The sequence below is a fragment of the Rhinolophus sinicus genome, chromosome 7 (genome assembly GCF_057876585.1).
Source record: "Rhinolophus sinicus isolate RSI-liver-muscle chromosome 7, RSI-T2T, whole genome shotgun sequence".
Taxonomy (NCBI): Eukaryota; Metazoa; Chordata; class Mammalia; order Chiroptera; family Rhinolophidae; genus Rhinolophus; species Rhinolophus sinicus.
Genome location: NC_142507.1, coordinates 55,989,867 through 56,014,262, shown reverse-complemented (window position 1 = coordinate 56,014,262; position 24,396 = coordinate 55,989,867). Strand labels below are relative to the sequence as shown.

Below are 24,396 nucleotides of genomic sequence, written 5' to 3'. Positions count from 1 at the left end.
GTCCCTCTAAGATTTCTTGTAATACTGGTTTGGTGGTGATGAACTCCTTTGTTTTTTCTTGTCCGGGAAGCTCTTTATCTGTCCTTTGATTCTAAGTGATAGCTTTGCTGGGTAGAGTAATCTTAGTTGTAGGTCCTTGCTTTTCATCACTTTGAATATTTTGTGCCAGTCTCTTGTGACCTGCAAAGTTTCCTTTGATAAATCAGCTGACAGTCTTAAAAAAGCTCCCTTGTAGGGAACTAACTGCTTTTCTCTTGCTGCTTTTAATATTCCCTCTTTGTCCTTAAGCTTTGGCATTTTGATTATAATGTGTCTTGGTGTGGGCCTCTTTGGGTTCATCTTGTTTGGGACTCTCTGTGCTTCCTGGGCTTGTATGTCTGTTTCCTTCACCAGGTTAGGGAAGTTTTCTGTCATTATTTCTTCAAGTAGGTTTTCAATTCCTTGCTCTCTCTCTCCTTCTGGCACCCCTACGATGTGAATGTTGGTACACTTGACGTTGTCCCAGAGGCCCCTTAAATTATCCTTTTTTTTTTTTCCTGTTCTGTGGGTGTTTTCTGTTACATTATCTTCTAAATTGCTGAATTGACCGAAACAGGCTTAGGTGGGCTGTAAGTTGGGTAGGGCGGGGCCAACGGTGTTAGCCAGCTTGATGGAGACTCAGGTATGATGTCTGCGTGCGTGCGTCTGCACGCAGTGAGGGGGCGAGAGCAACAAAGCAACAATGCATCCGCCATCTCCTGTCTGCAAGAAAGCTGCCCCTCGAGTTCTCAGCCTGAGGACAGACAACTCACTTCCTCCCCGTCTGTCCCTGTCACCTTTTGAGCTGCTGCTCCGAGTGAGTCCGTCAGCAGGTAAGTCTGTGCATTCAGGCCCTTTAGGAGGAGCACCTGGGACTGCAGCCGCTCTCGTCTCAGCCACAATCTCAGCTGGTTTTCACAGCCAGAAGTTAAGGGGACTTCTCTCCCTGTCACTGGAACCCTGGCCTGGGGAGCCTGGTGTGGGCTGGGACCTGTCACTTCTCAGAGGGGGACCTCCACCACTGAGATATACCTCCTGATTTTTAACCACCACATATGTGTACGTCTGTCTGTAGTTGTAGGGCTTTGGTTCAGCAAGACTTCAGGTGATTCTCAGTGATGGCTGTTCCGTAGTTTAGTTGTAATTTACGTGGTCGTGAGAGGATGTGAGCACAGCGTTTACCTACTCCTCTCTCTTGATCAGAAAACCCCAGTACCACTGTGTCTTGATTATTGTTGCTTTGTAGAAGGTTTTGAATCCTCTTTGTTCCGAGTGTTTTGGCTATTCTGGGCCCTTTACAATTCTTTATGGATTGCAGAATCAGCTTGTCAATTTCTTTATAAAAATCAGCTGGGATGCTGATAAGAGCTCATGTTGAATCTGTGGATCAATTTCAGAGCTACTGCCATTTTAACGGTGTTACGTCTTCCAATCCATGAGCATGAGATGTTTTTCCATTCATTTAAATCGCCTTTAATTTCTTTCAACCATGTTTTGTACTTTCCAGATTATAAATCTTGTGCCTCTTCTTTAAAGTTTCTTTCTATTGAGGTGTAGTTGACATATAACCTTAGTGTCAGGTGTGCAACATAACGATATGTTTGTATACACTGTAACGTGATCACCACCACCAGTCTAGTTATCATCATCGTCTTCCATAGTTACAAAATTTTTTTTCCTTGTAAGATCTAGTCTCTTAGCAACTTTCAGATGCACAACACAATATTATTAACTTTAGTCACCGGCCCCAGGACTATTTTATAACTAGAAGTGTGTACCTCGTGACCCCCTTCACCCATTTCTCATGCCACCCACTCTCCACCCCACGTAATCACCAGTCTGTTCTCTGCATCTATGAGTTGTGCTCTTGCTCTCATAGGGAAGGAGAAAGTTTTCCTCAATCCTCTTAGGCTCCCTGGCTGGGTCTGAAAATTAAACTGACAAAGGTAGATTAACAGGAGAAAAGCATACACATTTTATTGAATTTTCACATGTACCTAGGAACCTTCACAAGAGAATGAAGACCCGAAGAAGAGAGCAGAGCAGGAAGCTCATACCTTTTAGACAAAAAGACTAAATTTGTAAAGAGTTGATGCGACAAAGAGGTTTGGGCTTGGGGTGGTAAATGGTGAATAAGTAACTAGAAGATAAGCGTTAGTTTAACAAGTTTGTTTCTACCGCTTTCTTTTTTTAATGTGGAAAATTATAGTGTTTCATTTCTTTATAAAATTGTATCAAGAGTAGTTTGATCACTGCCTGCTTTCCTCTCATTATGTAATTTACAATAGGAAGTGAGCATTTTTCTGGGCCTTGGCAAATCGTCACTCCTTTCTCAGTTTGAATCACCTTCTGAAATTTTATCCTTTGTGCTTTCAATGTCATGAAATATCTCTGGAGTTCCTCCAATGTGCAGTTTTTCGTATGTGTCACGTCCTCTGAGATACCCTCCTCCTTTGCAACACAACCAGTTTCCTCACTCAAGACTGCGTGTTCGCCGTAAGTCCCTCTGGCTGCACGTCTGGAAGTACTTCTCGAATGGGGGCAGTGTCGGCACCCCACCGTCATCTACATCTAGAATTCCATGTACGTTCCATCCAAATCGACATTTTACACGATACACCTTGCACTACGTGCAAAGCCAGGGCTGCCTGTAATTCTTAGATTCTGGGTACAAATTCCACAGCAGCAGCTTGACGTGAGCTTCCAGTGTCACCAGGTAGCTTAACGTTAACCAATTCATGCGATCTTCCGAAGCGACGAGACCAGCTTTGACAGGCAGTAAAAATGTTCTTTTCCAGTTTCCTGGTGACTACCATTTGGCCTGAATGCTAGCCAAGCTGACTGGGATTTGTTTTGGGTTACACTACTCAATTCAAAGTTGAAGTAAATGCTGCATTTCAACCATATGCGGCCTTCCGTTTGTAGTGCAATTTAAGCTTAAAGATGTTGACACAACTTTACCTTGCTTTTTATATTTATCAGGCCTTTAACATATGGTTTCTACTGTGGCTTCATTTAGGCCTAGGTCTCGTCCTGTCTTTGCTTTGCTGACACCTTTTTCAGATCTACTGCATCCAATTTCTCTTCCAGTGTCCTCACTTTTCATTTCTTTGCCGCCATCAGGAACCAGGCACTAAGACCAAATATTGTAACAAATGTTCTTAACATCTCATCACTCAGGAAATGACACGGGTTTTAGAAGCTGTGACAGAGACTGGGGGTGGAGGCCAAATATGCATTATTATGTCACAATAACAGTGGGAAGCATGAGAAAATCAGACACACCGACATTCTCAGGAGCTCACAGTTAAATACCTAGTCTCCCCGCCCCCAGAAAGTCTCCAGGCAGAACCTTCAGGATTATATAGCAGAGTTCTCTGAGACAATACTGGAAACAGTCAATGCAGATGGAATGGCTAATCCATGAAGCAAGCACGAAAAGGGAAAATGAAACACACCTTAGCTTGGGGATCTGAGAGCCACGCGGTTCCTCAGAGGTGCGTCACTGTCTGCTTCTTAGCCCAGTCCTGGACCTTTGCTTGGGCAAAGATGAGGTAGAAGATCAGGCCTGACACGTTAATAGCAGCTGAAAGCAAGAAGACGTTTCTCCAGCCGACCTCTGAATCCTGGTGGCAGGAAACCACAGGTTATTAGCCAGCCTCATGTTGTTCCTCCTCATTCAGAATGGCTCTGGCACCACGTCCTGCTCCCCCATCCCAACTCTGCTGCCGATTCTGTGTGATTCCTGGGCTCCCTGGAGTGTGTGGGCACAGTTTGGTTCACTGGCCTTTTCCTGCACTGGAACGTTCCTCCCCCCAAAAAGCCATTCGTCCCCCTCCCTGGCTTCCAGTCCTTCCGTGACCACCTATTTAAAATTGAAATCCCATCCCTTCTTCTGTGCACTGATCTCCTCTCCTGCTTTCTTCTTCTCTTCACCCTTCCACCGTTCCATACACCATAGACCCTGCTTATTTCATGAGGTTTTTATCGCTGTCTTTTCTCTAATACCAGCTTCACAAGGGCAGGGACTTCTGTTTTTTTGTTTGTTTGTTTTTTTATTCACTTAGTGACGTGCATGGCACAAGCTAATGTTCAGCACATATTTGTGGAATGAATGAATGAATGAGTGAATTAATGAACGAATGACAATGGAAACAAGGTCAGTTCGAGAATTTCCATTTTAAACAACCACTTTCTAACAGTGTGTTAGTCAGAGGCTGGAAGGGAATTGAAGCTTCAAAAAAGAGAAGGGACTTGATATCAGGAAGAATACTCTTCATTGTTATTTTCCATTCATTTTCCTGACTTACGGGTGGAAAACCATAGGAAACTTAAAGAACAATAGTTGTGTGACTGTCATATACATCTTTCATCACGTAAAGTCCGTATCAGTGAGATTCTTAGGAAATGCTCAGGTTGTCAGATGATTTGTCTGTTCTGATAACTTTAAACGCATGCCTCGGGAGGAAGGCTGTGCGGGTGTGAACACACCACGTGAGCAGTGCTAGTCGGAAGGGTTCCAACGCTGGCTGCAACCGAGTGTACGCAGGGTGCAAACAGCTCTTTCCCTCTGTCCTTTACTTGGCCTCTCCCTCATTTGTTCTGGAAATAGTTGTAGGGTTCCTATACAGGGTGACCAACTCTTTCCAGATTGCCTGGAACTGCCCAGGTTTTAGCCTTGAAAGTCCCACCTCCCAGGAAACCCCTCAGCCCCAGGCACCAGAATGGTTGGCCACACCATAGTTTCTAAGGAACACCCTAGAAAATTTGCCAAGTGGCCTGAGAAGCTCATCTTCTAAGAACTCATAAAGCTGAGCTTTCCTCCTGCTCCATTAGCTCACTGTCCTGTGGGAGCTGAGAGGGACAGCACGTGGGCTGCTGGGAGCAGGGGACAGAAAGGCCACAGGCTGCTGCCCCTGGGTGACCTCTATGGGCTTCTCTATGAATATTTTCATCAGAACACTTGACCTCACCTGACTGATGAAAACTCCAGCAACGGTGGGAGAGATGGCTCCTGATATTTGAGAAAAGACTAGTAGAAACCCCTTGAGAAAGCCCGAGTACCTGAGAGAGAGAAAGAAAAATATCCCAGTGGAAGCAAGAGGCCAATGTCAGCTCCTCCGCTACAACTCTGTGCTGATCCTGGGGGCTGCCTGCTGTTGTGCCGACCTTGGTCTTGGGGGCAGCCTGCCGTTGTGCCGACCTTGGTCTTAGGGGCTGCCTGCCATTGTGCCGACCATGGTCTTGGGGGCTGCCTGCCGTTGTGCTGACCATGGTCTTAGGGGCTGCCTGCCATTGTGCCGACCTTGGTCTTGGGGGCAGCCTGCCGTTGTGCCGACCTTGGTCAGACCTGAGGGAAAAGTACTGACTGGTAATTACTGTAATCCTGTGCTCGGGTCTGAGACTCCCGAGGGGTAACCTGTGCTAACTTGTCACATCGTTTAGACAAAATGTACAGAGCGTGTGCACCTCGTTTGTATGTTCTCATGGCTTCTGCTATAAAGTCTAACCCAGCAGCCTTGTTTTGGGGGATAAAAGACCCCTCATTGGATGAGACATTGTCTCCCCGAGGGCCCAGGTTTGTTACCTGAATATGGAGTGTGTCCATTGACTATGGAAGCACCTGAGAGCTACATAGGGAGTCTCAGTCCTCAGGTATTTCCCTTCCCCAGACATCGCTGTTCCTCTTGCTACCCTGTGTCCTTTACCTTCACTAACGGCTCACAGGACCATGTCCTGTGCGGTCCCACGCATCCTTTCAGGGACCCACCCCTATATGACTGCTGTGTCCCCAACATAGAAGAGACTGGCGTGAGTGTCCTGAGGTTCAGCTGTGAGTGTGGCCACTACCCCTTCTGTTTCCAGCTGGAAAACTACGTCCACAGTGGCAGACTAGCTCCGGGTCCCTCCGGGAGCCCTGTGGCTGGAGGCTGGCTGGTTTAGGGATGCCGGACCTGCACTGAGCTTCTGTGAGGAAGAGGCAAAGGGGTCCCTACCGAGGAGCAATATCCAGGAAGTTGAGAAGGGCTCCTGTTTGGCAGAGGCTGCCGGCGGCAAAACACAGCACCAAGAAGGCAATGGTGGTGCTGAAGCTGGACGTGACCCAGGACAGGGACACGGAGAACACAGTTGGGAGGAGAACCCCTGGGCAGAGGACAAACACACAGTAACGGGGAAGCGGCCCCAAGCTCCCCATCCCATCCCCGGCCCCACCTCGGTCCTTACCGACGGCAGTGAACAGTTTCCGGATGACAATGAGTCTGAGGAGTTTCCTGGAGAGGAGACAATCTGCCAGGAGGCCTCCCAGGAAAGTGCACATGAAGGTGACACCGAGCATCAGGGCTGATAGGAAGCCACTCTGAGGACCAGAGATGAGGTGGGTGTGTGCCCAGCACCCACCAGGGCACAGGCTGGTCCCCGGGGGCACTGTCTACACCATGGCTTTTCTTTATATGCACATGACCTTCAACACAAAGTCCATGCCACTGAATGAGCCAATATAATTTTAGAGCCAGAGGAAACATCGGCGTATCGTTCAGTTTGAAAGCGAAAAAGGACTCATGCTGTCTCCATTTAGAAAGACCTCCTGCAACTAGGTGTTTAAAAGAACAAAACCCAGTAGAAAACGAGGCAAAGGATATGAACAGGCATTTGACAGAAAAAGAAAAACAAGTGGCTCGTCAACGTAGTGAAAGGAACCCAACGTCATAATAATAAAACGACTTGAGAGGCCATGTTTCCTGAATCGAGCTGGCAGCAGCCCAGCAGCGTCATCCCAGGATCTCAAGGGTCCTGTGGGGAGTCAGGAACTTGAAAATATTATTAGTGCCCCACGGAGGGCAGTTGGACGATAAGCATAAATGTCTATCCTGCATTTACCTTTGACTCAGAGATGCAGAAAATTACAGAAATTGTTGCACAAACGTAGGACAGAGATTGGAATCCACCCACACGTCGTGCAGGAAAGGCTGCTGGTGTGCTTAGAAGAGTCCCAGGGCCTGGTGTACACGCCAGAGCGGCACAGAGAGCACACCACGCTTGGTGCGAAGACGACGTTGAGAAAATAAGAATATACATTCGAGTAGGCTTGCATTCCCATGAATGGGAGAATATATAAGAAATTAATTCTAAAAAGCTTTCTGTGGACTGGGCTAGGAGAACAGGGCAGAGTGAGGAGGGGACCGGGAGTAAGGGTTTTCACTCTACCTTTTTGTATGGTTTTGAAAACGTTGAACCTCATATTATCAATTCAACCTCTAAATCAAAATGCTATTAAGGAAAATGCAAGGAAAAGGAGACCATCCTCTGTGCATAATCCAAGCAATGGGAGGGATTTAACTGTCACCTCGTCCAAGCTGATCATTTTACGGACAAGTAAACCGAGGCCACAGAGGTGACGTGACAATGAGAAAACACCATGAGAGCCTTGGGGCTCCAGGCTCGACTTCCCCAGCAGGGAATCTAGTCTCAGCTCGTCTCCTCAACCATCCTCCTGGGCTCGCCCACCTCAGTCTTGTCCTCTGAGGGTGGGGAGCCCACCTGGCCTCACACCAGAGACAAATCATTGTCAGCACTGGCTTCCTGCCCGCCTGGCCCTCTCGGGCGGGACCCCCGGCCTGAGGCTCTGGTTTCATAACCTGCATCCGGCCCCCTCCTCCTTCGGGAGGACCCACAGCCACCCTGCGCGTGGCCTTTCTGATCTCAGGGCCTCTGGCCTGTGTGCACGCACGTGTCCCAGATGCTGACCTCTACGAAGGGCAGCTGTCTGTTGGCCACTCAGCACATTCTCACCAGAGGAGCCCAGTCAACACGAGAACACTGCTTTTTGAGTACAGAGGCGAGAGGCTAGCAGTAATTCTGTGACCCTGTAAACTGTCACTGACGTGCTATGACATCTGATACACCCTCTGCGACTTTTTACATATCCATCTGGTGGGAGCTGAAAGAGTCCTGTCAGCCAATCAGAGAATCTGTGCATTTTGTGAAAAATCAGACAACTGGATACATATGTGCGCCTTTCCTTACATATCTCATACCTGAGTAAAATGGTTTCTTAAAAGGAGGTTATCCACAAGTTGTTGGTATAAGTCCTCTTTGGGACCCTCTGTCCTATTAGAAATGTCTCACTCTTAGCCTGTATTCTCTACGCCGCTGTCACGGCCTTCTCGGAGGCAGGGTGAGTTTGGGTCATACTTTCACGTTTGTGTGGCCAGCAGTGTTTTGTTTGCAGACAGGAACTGGGTAGAACGTAAACTCTTCATGGGTCCCTTCAGAAAAGATGACCCTATTTAAATGGGAAGCCGCTGGGACCACAGCACTCTGCTCCCATTGGCAGGAGGTCAGAGTTCACAGGAAGCTGGAGGGAGCTCCTAAGGAGGGTCCTGAGCGTAACACCCCGGTTCTGTGCTCGTAAGAGAGCCAGGATTATAAAACGGGAGGTTTCCCCGGAGGAGCAATGTGTACTCACCTCGGTGAGGCTGACTTGCAGTACAGAGCTGATGTACGTCGGCGTGTACCCCATTAGGATGTAGAAATACCAGTACTCACTGAAGTGAGACACTATAATGGCCCAAAGGGGGAGGGACTTCATCATAGCCTTGATGGGGACCGACCATTCTGGCACGCAGTCCTGGAAGAAAGCAGAGAGCATGGCCCCTCCGTCGGAAGACAAAAGCTTTACTGTACCGCACGCTTCCCCTCCGACGCAGCCACACAGACACGGGGACGTGGCCCGGGGGTCGTCGCGGCACCTGCTGAGCCAGTGAATGCACGATGTAGTCCCTCTCGCGGGTGCTGATAAATGGGTGCTCCACCGGGTCATCATAAATGAGAAGGAACCAGAGACAAGAGCAGGCACAGCCAATTCCACCTGCAAGAGGACGAGGTGGTGCTGGACTCGAGTCCTTCTCACTGGCTCTGCCCTGACATGGCCCCAGGACTGCTGTCCTCCCCGCGTCCACACCCTCCTGTGGCCCCATCACAGGTGAGGGTGCGTCCCCACCATTTGACTTTGGCCTCAGCCACAGAACTTGCTTTTGCCAAGGGCGTGGGGCGGTTCAGAACCTCGTGTGTTTGCCCCATGTGTTTGAAAACGCCCTCGCTGGGAAGGTACCAGTCGGCACTCCTGTGACTCAAAGTTTCTTTTATCACTGAACCTTGGGGATCTCCTAGCCGAGGAATTGGCCGCAGGACGAATATGCCCTGATCACCTGACAACTAGAAGATATGAAATGGGATGAATCCTCAATGAGGACAGTCGCGCTAATGTGTACATTACAGTGTTGGACAACTCAGCGTCAGGAGCACGCAGGGGAAATAGGATTCCTCTAAAAGTTTCCTTTTTAGAATCTTCAAGTCTGAGTTTTCTTCACTGGCTAGCGTGTCGTTTATTCAGTCCTTCACAAGGAAAGAGCAGCCGCCACAGACCAGGCACTGTGCTAGATTTTGAGAATATCAGAAAACACAAAGGCACAATTTTGCCATCGAGGAACTTAAAATCAACTGTGAAGGGATGGATTTGAAAATTAGCACTGTGGCACCTGGAGGATGGAGAATGTTCACACTGATGCCACACGTGTTTAATCAGTTCCCTTTTTGTACGTCCTGTTCACTGGTTCTGAAAACCATGGGCTTTAGTAATCTTTGTAAGCTGCCCTTCTGCAGTTCTTATGACACAGCCGTTGAAGGTGGACGTGCCAGACTAGTCAATCTACATGCACTGTTTTTCCTAGAGAATATTCAGCCGGCGTTACAGGAACCCTTGACCTAAGAGTATCATCCTCTAATGAAAATTCCAGTTGGACTTACAGGGCCCACGGGAATCGGGCAATTTGTGGATAGGATTTCTGAGAACGTTTCGAAATCAAGCACAAACTCTTGTCGAAAGCAGCCATGCGGATCCCAGCCAGGACTGGGTGAAGGCAGGCGGGGAAGTAACAGAAATTGCCTCTAGACCACTCCGTGTGTCTTTGGGGACTTTCTGCGTATCTCACTGTGTGTTGTGTCCATGCCTGAGCCTCTGCCCTGCCTCACGGCCTCCACTCCTGACCCATTGCTCCAACCAGCATTGTACCTACGATTACGGCACTTCCCACAATTTTCTGGGTGTAGTAATAATAAGAGAAATTTAAAAGAATGTATTAAATACATAAGCCTATCTAGAAATATAATCTCACCAAGACAACACTTTCAAACTCTCATGAAAGAAATCCCTCTGGGGTCCTGTCTGGGTTCCGTTCAGCAACATGAAGGAATGTTATAATGCCATTGAAGTCATCAGAGTATCCTAGCTACACACGCAGGTTTCTGGAATGTGTCATTGTGAAAGATTCACAACATGACTAGCTGTAAACATCAACTTTAACTTAAGTTATATCAGTGTCTGCATCTACTGGGATATGGTGAACCATCGATGACATCCATCACAAAAATTGTGCCCAGCATTGTATGTCATAAAACAGAGTTCTGAGATTTGACAAACACAAACTCACCAAAGATGTAGAAGACGTAAGGCCATCCCAGGGTCTGGCAGAGGACCCCACCAGCAAGGAAGATGATTAAGGCCCCCAGCGATGACCCTAGACAGAAGATGTAAGGATGCTCTGGGGGAGAGCCATGCTTCCCACAGACCGACCCCTTCACAAGGGCAAGCTGCATGCCGGACATTCGGGGTTCAAATCCTGGCTCTTCCCTCAGCAGCTATGTGACCCTGGATAAGTTATCAGTTTATCTGCGTCTCCCTTTCCCTTACGTGTGAAATGGAAACAAATATATAGGTGAGCTATAAGATGGCCCTGTGGCTAAAATGCAAGTAACATGTGCAAAGCACTTACAAGAGCTTCGTCACACAGCAAGTGTTCCGTGATGACCGGGCTTTGGAGCACGACACACAGAAGTTGGGGTGCAAGGTCTCGCTCCTGCCGAGAGGCCACTGCAGAGTCCTCTTGGACAATGCACATAGGGGCATGAATTACCTGATATAGTGATGCCGACGAGTTGATTCCTCTCCAGCGGGGGAGCCCATTTCACCCAGATTGAATACTGACCTATTGATGTCAAAACCTGAAAACAAGAAAGGTCCATGACTGGCTACCTGAGGTCATTTGGGGCCCTATAGCCCACTCATACTTAGAAAATGTCTTGGTACCTGGGCTATGCCTTGCACAGTCCGAAGAACAATGAGCAGGGCCACTCCAGCATCAGCTGCCAGTGGGATGAAGAGGTTCAGGGCTGAGGAAATAAAGACAGCAGCACCAACCAAGTACCTAATTCCAAATACGCCAACCAAGTAGCCAGCAGGGACTGAAGCCAGCAGTGAGCCGTAGTTGAGGGAGCTGAGGAGAACCCCCTGGATTTCAGGACTCCAGTCATACACGGGTGCCTGGGTGACACAGAGTATCTCACTGCTTGTCTTTGGCTAGAGCTGACAATTTCTATTGTGAATGCGTGAGAGGCAAAAAGCCATCAGCTGTGCTCTCTTCTTTGACCTCTCCAATTCCTCCCACATACCAATTTCATTAAGAAAACCTAACATGTCTAACGTACTCGTCCCCTTACACAATTTCCCCAGCTACGTAATTAACTAACCAATTAATGTATAAGAAAGAAAACCCATAAAGAAGAGAGCATCCTAGGAGAGGTAAGAAAAAATACGTGAAGGAAGAAAGTGGACCTAAATCTAGCTTCCCTTGTGGTGATTTTCATCATTGTAGGGGAAGAATTTATACCTAGTAAATGGTAAAACTCTTTCCTCAGTTCTCACTTAGCTCTTGGTTATACTCAGACACTAAGCGAGAACATAATCTCTTAGCTACGTCCATTCTTGCGTAACACAGTTCCTTGAACACAGTCTATGCTCCATGAACAGCCCTGCCGATCAAGCCACTTGAGCCAAAGAAAGGGTCCAGGGTCTCATCAAACTTACCACTGGCTCCGATGCCTGTCGAGTTTCATTCCAGTGGTTCGGGGAGCCAGTGGGCGGCCTTTCTATGGAGGCGTTGGGCAGGCTGGGCAGGGCTGTGTTGTTCACCATAGCTGGGATGGTGATACTCAAGTTCATTTGTTGGGTCAAAATGGAAAAATTACAGAGATGCAAGATGAGGGCCATCCCATGTCGGACTGAACAAAAGCCTGAGAAGAGAGGACACGGAAAGTCTTATAATCAGGGTTTCCCTCTCCCCGCTTCCTAAGTCTGGGAGAGGGAGAAGATTGCAGTCTGTCTGAAGCAGAAGTACAGTGAGAGCAGATGTTGCTCTGTGGGTGTCTGGTGAACACTTGTACCCCTGGGAGGTGAGGGGCCCAATAACACCCTCGGAACCATTTCTCAGGCGGAGACTTAGAGAATGTGTGGGGCCGGCCACGGCAAGCACAGCAAAGCGTCTTCCAGGCAGGGCTGTGGGATAAGCCGATGAGTGGGAATGAAACAAGGATTCAGAGAAGGACTCGGCTGGAAGCGCTGACTGATTGGATATGGAGAGTAAGCGAAGTGGTGGGATGTGACTCCCAAGTGCCCCAGTTGGGCAGCCAGGATGGCTTGCGGTGCCTTTTATAACCAGGGAACACGGCAGATTAATATGCCTGGGGACTGGAAGGAGATCAGACTTGAAAAGTCGGCTAGGCTAGATGACCTGAGTAGTCAAACTTCACCTTGATACTGTAATGGAGGCTTGCACAAAATTTGCCAGTGAGCCATGGCAGCTCTTGTTATCCCTGAGGGTGCGTGGAAATGTACGGTTTGACAACAACTGGAAGGGTAGATTAAATATCCCTATCGAGAAATCCCAGAGGCAATAGGTGATCACCAGCCTCAAGGCACGTGGGTGCCCTGTTTCCTGGTTCCTGCCAGGGAGCAAAAGGCCAGCATTGTTTGCTGGTGCGCAGTGAAACACGTGCAGTGAAACTCGCGTTAGGTTCCAGGCGTTGACAGACAGATCCCCACCTTTGGTTTAACTTTGGGAACATTTATTTGAGACTCTACCCTTCCCCGTGCACACAAATTTATATTGGGATGTTGATCAATATCATACTGATATGGCAGATGGAATTAAGAGGGACTGCCTCGTTTACAGTTTGGCCTTCTCCCAGCCAAGAATGGGGGTGCTCCCCGGGTATTCAAGTCTTTTTGTCCCAAGGTGGGATTGTATAGTTAGCTTCAGTTGAGTCCCAACAAGTTAAAGTGCTTCTTACTGTTTCTAGAACAGTCCTTTTCCCTGTCATTTCCATCTTTTTTTCTCCTTGGGTTTAGACAAGAAACTACACACACACACACACACACACACACACACACACACACAACACAAGTAATGGGGGTGAGAAAAACAACAGATGATTAATTTTGCTGCTTGTAACATATTTTTCATTCTCCATGGTAATTTGATTCATTGGCAGTTTCTAAACAATGTCACGTAGGAATGGTGAGGGGGTCCTCCTGCCACATCAATTTCCTGGGCATGCTTCCCATGTGACACCATGCTGCTGGTAGTTGGGGGAAACCTGTATTTGTATTAAGTTATCCTATTTCTGTTTTTTAATTTTATAAGATTGTGTGAGTGTTGTAAAATGTATATTAATCCTAGAGTCAGACACCAGGATCTGCTCTATTTCCCGGTGTGCATTCTTGGGCAAGTTACTGAGCTTTGTGGCCTCAGTATTTCACCTGTTAAATGACAGTAATAGAACCTATCTCAAGATTTTGTGATAACTAAATAAGTTTATATAAGTTCATTATAATTATTGTCAATATTTCGCTATCCTTACATTTTTGGAATGATCTCTTCTTAACAAGCTGTTTTAATGAAAACACATGACTTACTTCGTTAGAATTTTTTCATTAGCACATATGATTGAGCTTAATTTGTAGTTTGTGTAAAATTTTTGCCATGGTAGCTAGTAAAGAAAGTAACTTTGAAGCTTCCCGTTTCAATCTGTGATCTGAAATATTTTAGTTTTATGGCTCTTCTTTCACTTTTTTAGGATAGTTTTAGACTTACAGAATTGAGTTCCTGTATATCTCACACCCATTTTCCCTTTTATTAACATCTTGAAAATTCAACTCCAGCAGTAGTCCCCAACTTGGAAGGGGGAGAGTGAACGGGAAACATCCCTAGGAGACAGCTTAGTGCTACAGCCTCCCAAAGCACAAACGACTTTGAAAAGAATGTGAAAGTATGCTGCGTGGGCACCAATGAAGCTGACTTATATAGACATGAGTGCCGTCCCCAGTCCCATTTCTATGCAAATAAGGAATCCAAATATGCACGATTTGATTGGTCCAAATAGCACCATCCTGATTGGTCAGAACAGAGCAGCTCTGATTGGTCGGTGAAAATGCAAGTGAGACTCTAACTGTGCAGCTCTGATTGAACAGGGAAATTCTCAGTCCTATTGGTTGAATTTCAATACTAGGAGCTCTCATAAATGTTAACCCAGCCACTTTGCAAGAGCCTTGGTAACCCAGTGTGTGGCTTTTCCCTGAAATGCAGCGTGCTTGAGAGGCCTCTGTAAACAATGGCTGCTAGATTGGTTATGAATTTGGGCTTAAGGAGCCACAAGAAGTCTTTTTGGTAGGTATATTCTTCTCAACGTTAAAATGGTACATTTGTCACAATTACTGAACCTCCACTGAAATAGTATTAGTAGCTAAAGCCCACACTTTATTCAGATATTTTTACCTAATGCCTTTTTTTCTGTTCCAGAATTCCATTTAGGAAACCACAGTACTTTTAGTTCTCACGGATCCCTGGGATCCTCTGACAACTAGTCAGACTTTTTGCTTTTTAATGACAATTTTGAAGAGTTCCCAGTCAGATATTTCACAGTGTCCCTCAACTGGGTTTTTCTCATGATTAGACTGAGGCAATGTGCTTGTGAGAGGAAGACCATTAGAGATAAACTGCCATTCTCATCACATCGTATCAGCATGATTTATCACGGCTGCATTGGCCTTGAGCACCAGGTTTCCCACTGTGCATTTCCTGGGTTTTTCTCTCTTTCCATACTGTTCTCTGGAAGAAGTCACACCCATAGTCCACACTGGAGTGAGGAGCTATGCTCCACCTTCTTAAGGTGATATCCACATAACTTGGATTTCTGGTGCACAAGATGCATAGGCATTTTCTCCTTAAAAATCTCACAGGACTTTTCCAGTAAAACTAACAGGACTTTGTTTTAAAAGGGGTAACTTTTTGACAACTTTTTCCACTTCTTACATGCTTTTTGACAATTATACTTTTCTTAATTCAAATTTATAAATTATATTTTCATAGAAAATCATGTGCTTTATCGATTTACTCCTTAATAAGACTTTATACATTTACAATGCTCCTGTATTCACTCCCCCCCCATAATTACTTGTATTTAGTCTCTCTGCCTGATCAATCTGAGTAGTGAAATATGTGTTTTATTGCTGCAAAGATATCGTCTTTACTAAAGAAACAGCTGTTATATATATATATATTTTGTTTCAGTTTCCTTCATGATTTCAGGTCACATTTTTTTCTACATTTAAGTTGTCTGTTTCATTTTTCCACATACTTTCCTTGAAGTTGTGGACTCAGTGAATTGGATGCTTAATTAAGTTGCTTCATTTATTTCTGCAGTCTTTCTTTCCTTCTCCATACCAATCATCTTTTGATCCACTCTCTTGCCCCTCTGCATTTTCCATGACTGTTTCAAGCCTCAGCTTTATGTTGTTGATTTGATTTTCTGTAGTGATAATTTTTCTTACGACTGCTAATTCCATTTTAATTCTGAAGTGACATTTTCCCTCTTTAGTTTCCTTTCTCACCTATATTGGATTGTTCTTTCATCTTTCCCTGTTGATTTACTACATAGACTCTAAGCTTGATTTTTTTATCATTATTATTCTTGAGAACTTGAAGAAATTGGAAATAAAACTATTCTTCAATTTTGCCAGATAAAATAAGGACAGCAGTGTAATATAATGGTTGACAATCAGATTGCTCTGGTTTGAATCCAGATGACGCCTTTTTGTGTCCGGGTGACTTAAATGAGTTACTTAATCCCTCTATGCCTGAGTTCTCGCTCATGCAAAATGGAGGTAATTCCAGGAGCACCTTCCTGGAAGTATTGTTGGGCAGAGGGAACACTGTGTGAATAATAATGATAGCTAACATTTATATAGTGTTGATTATGTGCCAGGCATTGTTCTAAATGGCTTACATTTAAATACTGTATGTTTTCATAGGTAATTTAATCCTCATGGAAATCCTATGAGGTCGGTACTATTATAATCTCCTTTTTACAAATAAGGAAACTGAGACAGTTTAAGTACCTTGCCTAAGGTCACAGTTCATTAATGGCAAAACAGGGTTGGAAACACAAGCAGTCTGATTTCCAACCTACTCTTACCCAATATTGTGCCATGGAAAAAGTTTGTACAGAAATTCTCTGTGTTACTGATTTGGGGAGAGAGAAAGAGTTGGTATAGGAGAAATTGGCCTATGTATAGCCCAATAGACTCCTAGATATTTTGAAATGGATAAGATCTTAGGGGTACAAGAGTCAAACTCTTCCATTTTACGGATGAGCAAGCTGAGGCAATGGAATAGTATTCATTCCAGATGAAATGGTTAATAGGTAATTCTAGAGTGAGTGTTAGAATGCACACATCCTGATTCTTCTTAGATGGATAAAATTAGGAGAATCCTCTTTTCCTTAAAACATACTCACTTCCCAGCAGATATACTGGCTAAAACACTGAACATAGCAAAGCATTCCATCCTGGTTAGTGTTTTGCTTTTTAAAGGCATTATCTTATGAAAAGCTTATATCCTTAAGGAAAGTAATGAACAACAACGTTATAAGTCATTAAGAGTTTAGAGTAAAATAAAGTGTTCACCAGTTTTCCTTATGATGCATTATACAAAAGCACAAAGTTATAATATAGGTGAGAGGGAGAAAGAAAGCGACGTCTATGCTATGGTGTAAAGGAAAAGCCTGTTCTCGGTGAGCCAAGTCGAGATCTAATACGAGCTGAGACCTAATATGACGCCCTGACGTGAAATCAGAAAAACCAGGGCTGCTTTCCATACTTCCTACTCAGCATCTGCTCTGGGTTTTTCCTTCCTCTGTAGGTAATGTCTTGATACCTCCCTGCTTTATACACCTTCAAGGTTTCTTGCAAGAAATGAAATCATTCTCAGGAAAAATTCTTTATAGCTGTATAGAATTCTAGGCAATTGGTGGTAGCGAGACGATGCTGTGTATCACCAAAAGGGAAGTCAAGGTGCCAGAGACCCCAGTTTTATCCCCATCCAGCCAATGCTTTTACCTTTCCTGGAGATTTGTGTTTGAGCCGTGTTTAAATCACCATCATTGGAAATGTCTCCCACTGTGGCCTTGGCTTCTGCTCTAGTAGACATGTTGGTTCTCGTCTCCCTGGGCCTGGCGTTTAGCGACTGAAATAAAAGAGTGCAGGCGTAAATACAGAGACAGAGAAGTAGCCTTTATGACACGTGAGTACCCTCGGTTCTTCTCTCTAAGGACGTGGAGGAGAGGCATGGCGGGGAAAGTGCTGGATTAGGGTTCAGGAGACCTGGTTTGCCATCCAGACTCTATACTAGCCAATTGTGTGGCCTTGGGAAGGTCACAGTTAGCCTGGGTCTTCGTTTCTGCTTCTCTCAAAAGAGGGATCTGGCCTGGATGGCCTTAAGGAATTGTCATGGTCTCTCCAGCTCTGTGTCCCCGTGTCTCTCAACTGAGATCCGTAGCAACTGGATGTTAAAACTTGGCAAATCTTTTTTGAAATTTCATCTGGAAGATTACAATGTACTAAATTACCTGAAAAACTGTGTATTGTAAACACCTAGCTATACTAAATAAAATATAGCAAACAGCCTTTTAAATACATAGCTCCAAAGATAGTAAGCGATGTCCCCATGGATGTAATGAAAAGTTAGAAGGACAACTCTGGTCTTCAGTGACTCTGGGACTGGGGTGGGTACTTTTAGATTAAGTTTGGAGTTTTGTGCTTTTCATCAGACTGGCCCTATTAATTTTTATAATATGAGATTATCTGGTGGCTGAAAATAATCAACGGGCTTTTTACTCTCTGAAAATAATCAGAGAAGTTACAGGCCGAGCAGATGTAAAGGGAAGTGGTGGTGGGGAGGGGTTGCTGGTGAAATATATCATTTCTACTTCCTCTCTGTGGAGTACTACTTCTGTTAACAAAGGCAAATTTCTGATTCTTTGATGCTCCTGTTTTTAACCAGAAGTGAAAACGCTCAGACTGTGTGTCACCACTAACGTGGTAAGTGTAACTGCTTGCTTAGTGCTGGCTACACACACAGGTTGCCTCCTCCCAGCATCAGAAGCACAGAAGGCAGGCCAGGAGCCCTCCAGACCGCCCTGGAATTCAGAAACACACTGAAAGTTAAGTTGAAATCCAGGTCAGCGCTCACTGTCAAAACTGAGTGACTCTGGTGGCCGAGAAGAAACCGTTCAAATGAAGGGATGGGACATCCTGCTCATCATGTGTGTCCACACCGTAGGGAAATTAGTTGAAGGAAAGAATTCTGAGTCACAAGAATTGGCGACAGGCTTTCAGGGTAACCTTTCCCAAGGGTTGTACTTGTCAGGACTCTGGTGACCCAGTGCCTGCGAGTTCACTGCCCTCCAGTTCACTCACTGATTCAGTCAATATTTGTTGAACAGCAATGAATGGATGCAGTGTCCTGCTTGCTTTGCTCTTGCTCCTGCATTTGTGCCTGGAGGACTCAGTTCTCACGAAATCGCCTCTCTGTCCTCATTATGACAGGAGCCTGTGCTGGTTTCCTGTAACTGGACGTCCAGCATTTGGCTCGGGGCAGCCGCGGGCTTGGTCCTACTGCCAGCCTCTACCGCCAATGGCCTCTGCTCTGCGGACTCCAGCAAAGCCTCCAAGAGGGGTAGCGTATGACAAGAGAGAAGGATGATGTTTGCTATGAAGGAAAGGAGAGTAGCGGTGACAGCGACTATAGCTGACATCGCGAGAAGAGGGCAGCTAGACCTGGTTCATGCGAGTTGCAGCCGAGCTGAAATGGGAATGATGAGAAAGCAGCAGCCCGGAGCGACTGCTCCCCAGGCACAGGGGCCGGCGCAGCGTGAGCTGCGCTCCCACAGGCTGGTGGGGGCCTGGAGTCAGTACCCCCACTGCTGGATGGGGCGTGGGCTCTGATGGACACGGGGAAGCAGGAGATGCGGGCAGAGGCTGCTGCATCCACCTGGGCACGAGCAGACGGTGTCAGGTGGGCTGGTGATGGAGCAGAGACCAGACTGGGGGCCATTTGGGGAGACAGAGCCAGTAAGAACTGCTAATGCGGCAGGCGGATATGGGGACCAAGGGGAATCATGAGATTTAGGGCTTCAGCAAATGGGTGCATGGTGCTGCGCTCGGTGGGGCTGGGGGGGTGACCCGGACCAGAGCAGGTTTCCAGAAGGAAAAGAAGTGTTTCATTTGCACATCTGGATTTGACATGCCTGTTACACCTGGGGAAGCATTGCGTCTGTGACTCTGTAGCTTGGGACAGGGGGCTCAGGTAGAAATAGAACTTTGAATGTCATCAGCCTTATCTAGTTCTTTAGAGACCAGATGAATGAGGAAGAACAAGCAAAGAAAGTGGACCAGTCGTTCTTCTACCAATTTCCTGTCCATTTCTCTGGCCGAGTCGGATTTTGTGTCTATTCCCCTTCGCATTGGCATATTCCCGGCTCTCCTGCTGTTCACTAGTTCACTGCAAGAGACTTTTCCTCTAGGTGCCAGGCAGAGCTGTTAATAGTTCAAATGCCACCTCCGGGTGCCCTCAGCACTGACCATTTCCTCCGAGTCTGCAGCAGCTCCCGGCTCTGATTCTCGGCCCCTAAGTTTTCCCACATTAACTTCTTCCCAAAGGCATGTGGGATCTCATGTCTTACTTTTCCCAAATGTTTCAACGACGCAGAACTTACCGGAAAGGTCTGGCCTGTTCTGATTGCTCTGGTCTTTCAGCCCTGAGCAGGACTCCCTCTGCCAGAATCCGCCATTTGCGTTGTATGTAGTCTCACCACAGATGTGATCGGTGCTTTTAAAAAAATTATTGTTAATGCATCCCACAAAAACAAGCCCACTATTTGGATCTTAAGCTGCAGGTCATCTAGTCTAGTCCGAAGGGTGGGGTGATATTACCCCTTAAAAGTAGTTTCAAATTGCGGGTTTCAATCATTTAGCTGCATTAGGTAATTCAGATTCTCTCTGCAGCTATCCTTTTGGATGACATTATTCCCTGGAGTTCTGGGGGTCTTGTTTCTTTTTGGAAAAGGTGACATCCTCTCACTTTTCAGAATTGTCTCGGGAAAGACAAATTCTCTTCCCCATCCCCATAATCTCTACCCCAGAACCCCAAGAGCCGTTGCCAACATCTGAAAAGCAGAATAGTAAGAACAGACAGAGGGAAGGCTAACCTGAGGGAGACAGAGTGCAGGGTCCTCACTCCTCTCAAATAAGTCTCTCCAAGCTTTTCAAAGTTTCCTGATCTCCAGGAGGTAAATGATTACCCCAAACCTTTAACCCTGTGTTACCAAATGGGAAGGTTCTATTGGCTCAACGGTTTAATTTTTAACTTTACTTTTATTGTTTAATTAACAAGTAAGTCAAGCTCATTACATCTTCCTCATGCTTCAGGCCCAGATGAGGTCACTTCCATCTTCCCTGATCTCCCATCAGAACCGCTGCCCTTTCTCCCAGGAGCCTGACGCCACACACTTCTCCCTGACTTGGACTCCCTGAGGTGACAGTCTCAGTCTACACACTGTCATCTCAGGGAGTCCGAGTCAGGGTGACGGTGTTCTTCACGAGGGTGGGTATGTCTTGCTCCTTCTTAGCCCTCTCTCTACCATCCTCCTGTTTAATAGAACTGGGCTTTCCACAGACTGGAGACTTTCCTTAATGTGAATGATTTTTGTGGTTTTCTGAATGTAGCTATTTGCACACCAGCCACTGAGTTTTTTGATGAAAATTGACACCCTGTGATTCTGCTCCCTTTTGTAGCAAAACCTTCACAAGACTCATGCTTGATTGTGATGTTTCCTCATGTTCAGTTCTCTCTTGCGCCCACTCAAAACAAAGCCACCGGCTGCCCCCAGTGGTCAGTTTCAGGCCGTCGCTGTCAATGCCTGACAGCTTTCAGCACTTGTTCTTTCTTAGCATTTTCGCTGTGACGTTCGTCTCTAGTCAAGTGATATTTCCATGCCGCTGACTGCAGCGTTTGACTTGACCCCACAAGTGCAGTGTTCCAGAAGGGAAGTTTAGGAAAGCAGACATACATTTTTCTGTATTTTTATGTCTTTCAAGAATGAATAACAATAGGAAATTTTTATACTTCAAAGTACTCATTTATTTTAATAAAATGTAGCACCTTAATCATAGTTACTTAAAACTACAAATACTGTAATTATTTTCTGTGGATTTTTGACACATTTTGGAGAACAAACTTGAAATCAATGAATGTACTGAAAAGGTTAACGCCCTACCTGCTCCATCTTGGCTGTCAGATACCGTTCATGTCTGATCATTCTCATGCCTTATTGGTTGCCCTTCCTGAACCTTTTTGCTGAATCCACATCTTTTCTATAAGCTCTGCTGTTGCTGTGGCCAGGACCCTGGCCTTGAACTTCTTCCCTATCTGACTACACTCACTCCCAAGGCGAGCTGTGCAGTCCCGTCCTTACCTGCCCTTCTCCTGAGCGCTGGACTCCATCTCTCCAGTTGCCTTCATCTGTGGTTGAGGCTGGATTTCCAGCAAGTTCTCTGCCATACAGTGAGCTACATGCATGCCTTCCCCAAGAAGGTCTGTCTCCTGCAGTTCTCTTTCAGTCTTAGGGTACTAAGACTGTCCTTTACGTCTGCTATTCCTCTACTAGTTAGTTATTTTTACTTCTTATTAGCCAACTCCTCCTGTATCCGGTCCCCTGAGTTAACAATTCTTTATATTAAATGCTCCCTATTCAGATAACTGTGTGTTCTCCCTCTCTGGATTGGATGAACTGGAACAAACGTATTCTTGCCTTTGTGCATATTACTGAGTATTGAACCATTTCGATCACAGTTTGTCCTCGTGTGCTAATTATTTAATGTTCTCCCAGAGCTGAACTCTGATATTTAATGTCATAAGTAAGTCACTCACTCGGAACAATTTTGAGCATGTTGTCCTTATTAGGTTTCGTCATACTGTTATATTTTCTGCATAAATAGAAATGAAATGTATTTCTGCGTAATTTGTCTGTGGTTCAATTTTCTCCCACATTGCCCCAAATTTCTCTGCCTCTTTTTGGGCAAAAGAAACCCACAGCTGCCATATACATAGATAGATAGATAGATAGATAGATAGATAGATAGATAGATAGATAGATAGATAGATAAGTAGGTAGATAGGGCACACGAGGACTTAATTCAAGGAACATTGACTCGCATGAACTTGATTATTCTCAGCTATCAAATTACATCATTTCTTCTAATCTTATGTTAATCTTCTTAAAGATCTTTAGACTTTTCTTCACATTACTGCATTTTTCTCGTTTGTCCCAAATCTCTGTAGCTTTTATATATGTGTGTGATAATTAGTGGATATATGGAATATATCGTTTTACCTCACAGCCTATAATTTTAAAAGGAGCTTTCTTTTTTTAGTAATATATTTGGATTTCTGTTTTCAGTTCTTTAGATGTTTCTCTATATACAGTGCAATAAATCAACTGCTTAGAAAACTCCTTGACTAATATTCTTGACTATATCACACAATGTCATCAAATAATGATGGCAAAGCCAACAGTTAACAGTAAACATGGTTAGGCATTGCATCAGCGTCTTGAGAGGTAGGTATGGGCTTTAACTAAGGGTTTCAATTGTTTCGCTCATCACACAGCTCAGAGCCAAAGGTTAAGAAAGGACATCAGTCATGTCCTGGAGGCCTGCCTATCCAGCAAGTTCCAGGAAAGATGTTTAAAGGGTGCTTTGCTGGAGATGTATCTAGTCAAGCACAAATGATGGCTTAAACCACGACAGTGCTCACAAGATGTTTAGTTTCTGCCTTTTGCTTAAAAGATAACATCACCGATGCACATTGGTGAGGTGTTTTGCAGAATCTTCAACCCAGTTAGCTCATCCAAACATAGTTACGATAAAATGTATAAAAATTTCTGGTTTTGCTCTGCACTGGTTAAATGTAAAATAGGTAATAATTATGCACATATGCCCTTACAGCAAAATTTGAATTTAACACACTTTTGGGGAGGGGGTTAGCACAAATATTACATTCCATTTGAAAACAAAAACTAAAATAAAACGAGCTATAAAAATTTTTGAGGAAATTGGGGGAATTTGAAAGTAAGCTAGGTATTAGGGAATTGTTATTTTTCCTAGGTATGAAAATGGTATTGTTATTATAAGAGAATATCCTTTTTTTAGGAGATAAAACTGAAGTACAATTTCACGTGTGCAATGTGGGTGTTTATCACACTAGTCTTTCAAATTTATGTGTCAAAAATTTAACAATGAAAGGTTTAAAATTAGTAAAATAACATAAAAGGTGAAAGATAGGATTGGGAAGGGGATGTTATTGATAATGACATTTTCAGCTTAAATGTAATTGTTGTCTACTCCTATTTGAAATTTCCATGTAAACTTTGTGTGTTGTATGTATCATTTTATTGGAAAAAATAGACTAATCACTATTAAGTGAATATGAAAGTACCTGGTATTTTAAAATAAAGCACCTGTTCATTGCCTGCTAGGCCTCAGGGCACTGTAAGGGGAGGCAATGAAGTATGGAAGTGAGTCAGTTACATGCGACTGCTATACTTACATTGTGCTGCACTTAGTACCATGTTTCCCCAAAAATAAGCCCCAGTTAAGAGCTCAGCCAGACGGATGCATTCAGTACATTAAGATGATGTTCCAGAAGATGACATGACTGTATTTGAATAAATGTAGATTGCTGTACATGAAAAAATAAGACATCCCCTGAAAATACGCCCTAATGCATCTTTTGGAGCAAAAATTAATATAAGACCCGGTCTTATTTTCAGGGAAACACAGTAGCATGCTTTCTTCACTAGATTCTATCACATTTCTTCAAAACTATAAAACTGTGTTTATAATCTGAAACCATTTAATTAGCTGTAGATTTATCTTTTCCTTAAATGTCTAAAAGGGTACACACTTGGAAGCTCAGGTTTTTAAGGATGGTAACTCATTTATGACCTCAAAATTTATTTTCGTTTATCTTAGTCCTCATTGCTTCATAGGTTCAAATTAAGCAATTTTTTTTTTTTTTTGAGACGCTGCTATTTCATCAGCATTTTTTCTGTTAACATAGGTTTCTAAAAACTATGTCCTTGTAATTT

At 44.9% G+C, this 24,396-nt stretch overlaps 1 protein-coding gene across 2 annotated transcripts; it reads right to left on the bottom strand.

Annotated features, from left to right (window-relative positions):
• Window positions 1–1,969: 1,969 nt before the first annotated feature.
• Window positions 1,970–20,734, bottom strand: SLC17A4 (solute carrier family 17 member 4). 2 transcript variants are annotated; one of them, XM_074319284.2, is made up of 14 exons: window positions 20,458–20,734; window positions 19,966–20,078; window positions 17,309–17,435; window positions 11,942–12,147; window positions 11,165–11,398; window positions 10,992–11,079; window positions 10,509–10,595; window positions 8,769–8,887; window positions 8,486–8,647; window positions 6,244–6,376; window positions 6,015–6,162; window positions 4,992–5,082; window positions 3,477–3,644; window positions 1,970–3,151 (listed from the first exon to the last, which is right to left on the bottom strand). In XM_074319284.2, exons 3-13 carry the CDS (start codon window positions 17,397–17,399, stop codon window positions 3,510–3,512), a joined length of 1,494 nt encoding a protein of 497 aa, XP_074175385.2. In that variant the 5' UTR covers window positions 17,400–17,435; window positions 19,966–20,078; window positions 20,458–20,734; the 3' UTR covers window positions 1,970–3,151; window positions 3,477–3,509. The 2 variants fall into 2 exon arrangements, with proteins under 2 accessions (XP_074175385.2, XP_088655832.1); XM_088799706.1 differs by having other exon boundaries at window positions 1,970–3,644.
• Window positions 20,735–24,396: the final 3,662 nt, after the last annotated feature.

Excerpts from the sequence above, each read along its gene's own strand:
- SLC17A4 (XM_088799706.1), bottom strand. The coding sequence starts at position 17,399 with ATGTCTACTAGAGCAGAAGCCAAGGCCACAGTGGGAGACATTTCCAAT. Across the intron at positions 11,080-11,164 it reads CTGTGCAAGGCATAGCCCAG|GTTTTGACATCAATAGGTCA; the intron begins GTACCAAGACAT and ends TCTTGTTTTCAG. Across the intron at positions 5,083-6,014 it reads TTCCTGGATATTGCTCCTCG|GTACTCGGGCTTTCTCAAGG; the intron begins GTAGGGACCCCT and ends TCTCTCTCTCAG.